Genomic DNA, 8,351 nt, shown 5'->3' on the forward strand with positions numbered 1-8,351 from the left:
GCCCCAGGGAGGGACCTGCCAGAACACCCACGACCTCATGCACCCAACACAGCCCCTGGTCTCTGATAACCCCTCCCAAAAGCACATCCTTAGGGCTGCCATCATCACCCAACACATCTCCTGGTCTCTGATAACCCCTTCCAAAAGCACATCCTTAGGGCTGCCATCATCACCCAACATATCCCCTGGTCTCTGATAACCCCTCCCAAAAGCACATCCTTAGAGCTGCCACCATCACCCAATACATCTCCTGGTTTCTGATAACCCTTCCCCAGTGCATCCTTGGGGCCATCATCACCCAACACATTCCCTGGTCTCTGATAACCCCTCCCAAAAGCACATCCTTAGGGCTGCCATCATCACCCACCACATCTCCTGGTCTCCAATAACCCCTCCCAAATGCATCCTTGGTGCTGCCGTCGTTGCCACGGCCATCCTGGAGGGTGACAGGTCACCAGGCAAAGGGAAGACATAATAAATCCACTGGCAGAAGTCCTGCTCCAAAGGCTGGAGAGCAGGGCACTGCCTGTGCTCCAGGCCTGTTCAGCTAGCAAGAAGGACCCACAGACCCTGCCTGGGGGGCTTGCCCCCAGCCTCCCAGCACGCACAGAGCCAGCAGTGTGTGTGCAGGGAGGAGGCTGGGAGTCGGTTTGAGAGACAACACAGCTGTTTGCACAATGCAGAGCGTGTTTCCCAGGAGTCATGGGAGGGGAACCCCCGTTCTGTGCTCTTAGAAGCTCCCCTGCTCCAAAGCCTAGAAGAAAAAGCAGCAAAATGGTTAGAACAGAGTCCTTCAACCCTTCATGAGGCGTGGCTCCACATCCAGTGTGGGCCAAGGCCACTTTGGCCCCAAGAAGCAGTTGGGAACACTAGAACTGGCGTGACACATGAGTGGCACAGGGAGGGGGATCCCACTGCCTGTGACAAGAGCGAAGCCCCAGGGTCAGGGGAGTGTAAACAGGAATTTCCAGCTGCAGGGTCCTGCTGAACAGCCCCTGGCAAACAGGATGCTGAGAGATCCTGTGGAAGAGGAGGACAAGCCCCACAGCAGCAAGGGGAAGGGAGGCAGAGTAACCACTGATCTGGGTGTCATCAGCTCAGCAGATGGTAGAGGAGCAAGGCTGCCTTTGTGCAGCTCTCCAGAGCGAGTTTTGGAAAGCCCAGCTGGGCCCAGGAGTCTGGATCAGACTGAGGATCGCAGAAGAAGCTCCAGCTGGGGCCTCACAGGGCAGAGCAGAGAGGGACAATCCCCTCCCTGTCCCTGCTGCCACCCCTCTGCTGATGGAGCCCAGGATCCCATCGCCCTTCCGAGCTGCAGGAGCCACTGCTGGCTCATGGGAAGTGTCTCACCCTCCTTGATACCCAGGCCCTTCTCAGCAGGCCCTGCTCAGTAATAGCCCATCATGGATTTTATTTTCCTTCTTTCTTTGAGTTTTTCTCCTCCCCTTCAAACCAACATCAAGCTTTAACCCTCCTGCCCTGGCTCTTCTCCAGTTCCAGTCAGCCTGAGGCCTTCTGCTGCTCCTCCAATTTACAGAGTGTAAAAAAAATGATGTTCATCATAAAATCTAAGCCAACTCAACCTAAACAGAGATAAAGTTCCTGTCGTGTTCTTAAAGAGGTGGCTTTGCCAAGGTAGGAAAAACCAAGTCATGGCCTTGGAGAAGAAGGAAATACCAAGCTGGGTGGGGAGAGCCACCTTACAACTGGGGAAAAGTGGAAAGGAAGGCAGTTTCAGACAGGCAGTTTTTATCTCTGAGGCCAGATGGCTTTAAATGCTTCCCTAGAGCTCAGAGAGGGCCAGGCTCTGCCTTGAATTGCTTTTCCTACCACCTTGTTTAGAAAGCGAAAGGAAAGACCTGAACAATCCATAGTGCTGGGGCATGGGGAAGCCGCCCAGTTAATCCCAGTTCCTTCCCTAAGCTCAGGGGAGGTCAGCCAGTGTTGGGGCCAGCATCACCCAAACTGCCCAGCCTTGCTCCATAACTGGAGACCCTGGGCACCAGCAGCCTTGTGTAGCTCCAGGCCTGGAGGTTGGTGTCCCTGCCTGTGGCAGGGGGGTTGGAGCTCTGTGCTCCTTGGGGTCCCTCCCAACCCAGACCAGTCTGGGATTCTGTGATCCTCCTGGGCATTATTAATAAACTGGAAAGGCCCAAAATGTTAAAGTTGACCCTGGGAATTAATCACAATGCTCCCAGCACCCAGCTTCTCCTTGCTGCTGCAGACCCAAGGAGTGACAACCTCCCAAACCCAAGGCTGTGGGAACGAGGGGCAGAGCATCACTGATGGGAGACAGGTGGGAGAAAGAGGGTGCTGCAGGGTGCTGAAGCTCCCAGGGTGGGGGTACCTGGGGCACCACTTGCAACCCAAGCAGCAGATCTTTAGGTTTCTTGGCCTGTCAGGGAAAAACCTGGGGAAATCCGACAAGATGCAGAATTTCTTCCTTTCCAAGTGGGCTGGTGCACATCCCACGTGTCCCAGGGATGGGGAGCAAAGCCCTCCCCAGCCATGCAGGGCTCAGGGCTTGCTCCCAGATACAGCTCAGCCTAGCTGGGCCACAGGCAATCGCTGCTTTACTCACCAGTGCTGTCAGCAACCTGTGTTTTGTCAGCCTTGGTAAAAACCTCCTGAGCTTGGGAGGAACCAAACAGCACTGACAGGTCATCCACAGCTCCCAGGCTCACCATGCACCCAGCTCACTACCAGCCCATCCTCTCTGCTTCCTTCCCCCCAAGGAACACTACATCTTCTCAAAGCCAAGCTCCACCTCATGTCTGAAGGGAAAGGAAGGTACAGCCTCCTGTGAGAGTCAGGACTAGAAGATTTCAAAAGTGGTACCTGCTCCAGCCACAGGTGGGGGGTTCCACAGCAGAAAGTGGCCCTGGACAGGCAGTATTTTGGTTGGATGCTCAGCTCTGACAGCAGCAGAGGGTGGCTTGGCACACTGTCAATGGCTGGAACAGGGCAGAGAGTTAAAAAGTCAGTGGGACAGAAAAAGAGGCAGCATCTCAGCTTGGATTCTCAGCTGAGGAGTGCCAAAAGGAGAGCTGGGGTCCCTGGTTCAGACCTATGCAGCTGGCTGTCAGCATTGCTGCCCACCCCTCCTTCCAGCCTGCAACAGCTCCACCAGCCATCCCTGAAATTACCTGGCACCCACAGAGCAGAAAGGCTTCGGGGGTGCTCGGGGAATAGTGGGGAGGAGGCAGCACAGGCCCGCACAGCCCTTCAGATGTCCAAGGCCACCGAGCCAGCCGTGAGGACTCCAGTGGGGCCAACCCTCCAGCTCGGCTGGGGTTGAGCATCCCAAGCCAAGGCGCAGAGGATGCTGCCCTCTCTTGGGCTCAGCGGGACAGGCAGCGGTGCAGGGAGACCTGGGGAGGCTTTTCGGGGCTCGAAACGGTCCACGCCCCCCCCCAAAGGGGTCCTGAAACGCGGTGACTTCCCATCCCTGTCCCAGCCGATATCCCAGGGACTTTTCCCACTGAGAGCAGGGCTGGGATGGGAAGGGATGAGCACGGGCGAGCTCAGAAGTCCCTGAGGGACAGGGAGGTGCTCGCTGGGATGAAGAGCCAGAAGATGAAGGGGTTGGGAAGGTCTCTTGCACCGGGGGATGACCAGGAGGTCCTTCCCACCTCCGAGAGCCGGCACTTCGTCCGAATTTAGCAAAAATCCTTCCTTTGGCTGCTAACAACGCGAGTTCACCGTCCGCTGAAGTGTGCGGAAAGGGGGGAGCAGGGATTCAGCCGAACCCCGGGGTGCTGCCGAGCCGCGCCGGGGTGATGCCCGGGGTGATGCCCGGGAGAGCAGCGCTGCGGGGCTGGGTGCTGGCCAGCCCTGCCCGCACCGGGCTCCTCCCTGCCTGCATTTCCTCCTGCCTGCCGCTGACACCTCCCCACAGACCCGGGCACGGCCGGGACGATCCCCAAGCGTCCGGGGGCTCCAGGAGTACCGGCGTCCCGAGGGGTACCCCCCCTGCCCGCACCGAGCAGCTCTGAGGCATCGGTACCACCCCGTCCGGCCCCGGGAGGAGCAGCAGCGGTGCTGGGGGGTCCTGGTCCCACACGGAGTACCTCCTCCCCAGAGCACTGGAGTCCTGCCGTGCTGGGGTTCTGCTCTCCCCCGGAGCCCTCTCTTCCTCGGGGCAAAGGAGGATCCCGCTGGAGCTGGCTTCACCCACCCCCCTGAAGCCCCCTCTGCGTCTGGGAAAGGAGGAGCACGCTGGAGCTGGCTTCACCCACCCTCTGGAGCACCCCCCTGAAGCCCCCTCTGCCTCTGGGAAAGGAGGATCCCACCGGAGCTGGCTTCACCCACCCCCCTGAAGGCCCCTCTGCCTCTGGGAAAGGAGGATCCCTCTGGAGCTGGGTTCAACCCACCTGCTCAGGATGCGGACGCCGGCAGCGATGATCGTGGGGCTGGTGCTGTGCCCCTGCGGACTGGTCCTGACCTTCACGGGCACCCTGGCACCCAACTGGAGGCAGGTGAGCAGGTTACCCAACCAGTCCCCCGACTTCATCCTGGAGCAGGGCATCTGGGACATATGCCAAGAGCAGCAGAGCACCCACAACCGCCTCTGCGGGCAGGAGGATGAGCTGGGCTACTTCCAGCAGCTCCCTGTGCGCGTGGCCCGAGGGCTGATGCCCACCTCGCTGGTGCTCAGCCTCCTGGGGCTGGTGGTGGCCTCTCTGGGGGTACGCTGCTGGCAGAAGGAGCCACGGCCCTGGCTGGCTGGGCTATCAGGGCTGGTGCTGCTGGTTTCAGGGCTGCTCAGCCTCGTGCCTGCCTCCTGGTACACCCACGAGCTGCGGGCACTGCCCACGGCACCCAACAGCACGCTGGCTGTAGGCTACAGCTTGGTGCTGAGCTACTTAGGAAGCTGCCTGATGATTTTGGGGGGGCTGGCCCTCACCCTCAGCTTCCACCACTGCTGCAAGGAGCACAAGCCCCCCAAACTGCCCTCCAGCTCCATGCTGGAGGCTGCAGCTTACCCCAGTCCCTGGGATGTGCTGGCGGACGAGCGAAATGGGCAACACCGTAAGAGCACGCTGCCTTGTGACTCTGACTTGTAGCCACAGCACTGGGACAGCAGTAGCCACCTACCAGAAACCCAGAGAACAGTGCTGGCTCCTGCTCTTCTCTTGGGACAGCCTCAGAGCAGGCTGGAAATAAACCCAAGGACCGGATGGGTTTTGGCTCTCTGCAACCTCCTCAAGCGCCTGCCCTGCTCCCAACACGTGCCAACGCCACGCATGGAGGACCAGCCCCTGGTTCCAGTCCCTCTACACAGCTTCCAGCTCATCCTCCTGCACCATGCAGCAAGTTCAGGAAGAGAAGCTTCAGTGTTCCCATCTGAGCAAGGTATAGGTTAGCACCTCATCGCCTTCTGGATCGGGAATAGGGGAGGGGAGCACCTCCTCTACATCTCTGCTCAACCTCAGGGCTGCACAAACAGCAAAATAAAGGGAGAAGAATGGGGCTGTGTTGTGGGACGGTTATGGGCTGCCTGCCAGGCAAGGCTGGGCTGAAAGCCAGCGGGCTAACCCAGCATCCCTCCCCTGCTTGGCATGAAGCAGGGAGGGAAGGGCTGTAGCAAGGGACAGGTGGCTTTTGTGGCACCTTCCTCAAGGACTTTCCCCTTGCTCCATGGTTCCTGGAAGAGGTTGCCAGAGTGGGTTGTTGCCCAGGGAGGTGCTGGAGTCACCATCCCCTCGGGGTATCCAAGGAAAGGTTGGATGAGGTCCTTAGGGATACAGGAATATGGGTGGTAGGGGGACAGTTGGACTGGATGACCTTGGAGGTCTTTTCCAACCTGATCCAGTCTGTGATTCTCCTCCCTTGAGCACAGCCCCTTCAGGGGGGAGGGAAGAAAAATAGAGCTCAGTGGGAGAAAGAAGTGGTGAATTATTTCCCCTTTCATCGTTGGCTTGGTGGGAGGCAGTAAAACTGGTCTCACTGGTTTGTAAGGGACACTGGGAGGTCAAAACTGCACTGTAAACTCCTGCTCAGCACCCTGCATGACAGGTTGAGAGCAGAGCCAGCTTCCTTATGGAGCTCTGGGGCTACCCCAGGTGAGCCCAAAGCACCCCAGTCAGCAAGACAAACCTGGGATGGAGGTGCCCTAAGTGTGGTTAAGGGATGCTCGAGTGGGAGATGGGATTCAGGTGGCTCAGAGTGCCCTGCAGTGGGCTGGAGGCTTCCCAAAACCCCTCTCTGAGCTTTATGCTCCAGGCCATAAGTTCCCTTAGAGCTTTGAGATTGGGGGAGAGGAAGGGAACCTCCCCTCCTCCCCCTCACACAAACCACAGGAGCACCAGGGATGATGCACAACGTTCCTTTATGAAAATACAGTGTCAGGGTGAGATGGTCCCTTCCGCAGCAGGGCTGGCAGCTCCTGTGGAGATCACAGATGGATGTGTGAGGGGAGAGCCCGAGCCAGCTCCCTGGGCCTGCCCCACACCTTGGCACACCCAGGCAGAGCAGAACAGCCAAACTCTGGGCACCCCCAGACCTGGCCCCTCTCCAGAGAGGTGCCTTTAAGAGCGGGCACCGTGCCAGTGCTTGGGCTGGGGAGGGAGCTGCATTTCAGGGGGGCTTGTGGCACCCCAGGGTGGCAGGGGGTCCCTGCTACTCACCTCTTTTCCATCATAAGCTTCATTCACAAAGGTATCACTTTTGGGGGGAAGCTCTTCCTCATCATCCTCTTCCTCAGGGTCACTTTCGCGGTGGTACAGGGTCAGCACTCGGGTGGAGGCAGTGCTCGAGGTCCTGGGGGGAAAACAAAGTACTTTGAGGATGGCATGGCCACCTCCTGGGGAGGAAGCAGATCCCAAGGTCCTGCTGCTGTGATCGGGGCTTTCAGTGTCGCCCAGGAGTGCCCCAGGACACCGCGCTGTCCCCTCTCCATCCCCACAGCTCACCTCCTCCTCCGGTCCCGCCTCCTCATGTAGGCCAGGGCCCCCACGGCTGCAGCAGCGAGCAGCAGGAGCACAGCCACCCCCAAAGCGATGGGTCCCGCCACGGGCTGCACCTCTGCCTCCTCACAGTAGTCCCCACGGTAGCCCAGGGCACAGTGACACGTCACTCGCCCAGCCTCGATGGCGCAGTCCCCACGCAGGTTACACGTCTCGCTGCTGCACGGCACCGCACCCAGCACCTCCTCAGTGCTGGGGGTTACCAGGAAGGGCTCTCCATGCTCCCCCCAGGAGCCAGGGGGTGCGGGGAGGCCGGGGCCAGGCTGCAGACTTTTGGGTGCAGCTGTAGGGGAGGCTGTTTTCTGCTCTGCCACGTGGGATGCTGCTGATGGTGTCACTGCAGGGACCCGCGTTCCCACCTCCACCAAGGGGCCTGGAGGAATAGGCACAATCAGTAGAGACACAGAAGAGACACCTCCCCCCCAATCCTCATTTCCAAACTGGGGGAGACTGGTCAGACCCTCCCTGTGCCCAGGCAGGCACTCACAGCCGGACTCATCGGAGCCGTCAGCGCAGTCGGGGTGCCCATCGCAGACCTGCTCTCTGGGGATGCAGCGCTGGAGGTCAGGGCAGGCGTGGAGCGGGGCTGGGCAGGACAGTGCTGGTGTGCACAACACCTCCTGCACCAAGTGGTACCCAGGGGAGCAGCGGCACAGCCGCCCCGAGGGGTTGGGCAGGCAGAGCTGGGTGCAGCCCCCGTTGCTTTTCGCGCAGCCGTTGGTTCCTGGTGGAGCAGCACAGGTTATAGCATGGCCTTACCAGGGCACAGCTCCACCCCATAAGATGCCCCTGGACTACGGGGATGCCCCAGACCCACCTTCCTGTGAGAACTGGCTGTAAATCCTCATAGCCACCAACTCCTGCTCCATTGGGAACCACCAGCTCTCAGCCCGCTCCAAGCGGCTGTGCCAGATCTTGCTGGAGCCTAGAAACACGCGGGGTCAGCGCTGCTTCACCTCCTCACATCAGGGTGGGATGTAGGGCCCCCCAGCCTGCCCTTCACCCTGGGGAGGGGCAGCCTGTCCCCCACAGGCACCTCCTCACATCAGGGTACTCAGGGTAGGATGCAGGGTCCCCCCCAGCCTGCCCTTCACCCTGGGGAGGGGCAGCCTGTCCCCCACAGGCAGAGATCCCCTGTCGTGGGGCAGCAGGAGAAGCCAGAGCCCACCCAACCAGACTCACCATTGGTCGAGGCCGTGCTCCAGAGCAGAAAGCCTTCTCCGACGGTGAAGAGGGAGAGGCCATGCAGCCCTTCCCGCACCACCCGGAAGCGGGATCCATCCAGCTCCACGCTGCTGATGGTGCCTCTCTCTGCCAAGCACAGACACAGGGACATCAAAAGTGGGGCCAGAGGGGCACTGGGCCACCCCTCGGGGCCGTGCC

At 60.0% G+C, this 8,351-nt stretch overlaps 2 protein-coding genes across 2 annotated transcripts; one reads left to right on the plus strand and one right to left on the minus strand.

Moving 5' to 3' along the window:
* Positions 1-4,382: 4,382 nt before the first annotated feature.
* CLDN23 (claudin 23) lies at positions 4,383-5,066 on the plus strand (the record flags this gene model as incomplete). The annotated part of the gene is made up of 1 exon (XM_084266953.1): positions 4,383-5,066. One exon carries the CDS (start codon positions 4,383-4,385, stop codon positions 5,064-5,066), a length of 684 nt encoding a protein of 227 aa, XP_084123079.1.
* A 1,265-nt stretch (positions 5,067-6,331) lies between these two features.
* LOC311194022 (uncharacterized protein) lies at positions 6,332-7,853 on the minus strand (the record flags this gene model as incomplete). The annotated part of the gene is made up of 5 exons (XM_084267024.1): positions 7,786-7,853; positions 7,456-7,692; positions 6,915-7,341; positions 6,630-6,762; positions 6,332-6,388 (listed from the first exon to the last, which is right to left on the minus strand). The coding sequence occupies exons 1-5, from the start codon at positions 7,835-7,837 to the stop codon at positions 6,332-6,334; spliced, it is 906 nt and encodes a 301-aa protein (XP_084123150.1). The 5' UTR covers positions 7,838-7,853.
* Positions 7,854-8,351: the final 498 nt, after the last annotated feature.

The sequence above is a fragment of the Gallinula chloropus genome (genome assembly GCF_964237585.1).
Source record: "Gallinula chloropus genome assembly, chromosome: 7".
In the NCBI taxonomy this organism is placed as follows: domain Eukaryota; kingdom Metazoa; phylum Chordata; class Aves; order Gruiformes; family Rallidae; genus Gallinula; species Gallinula chloropus.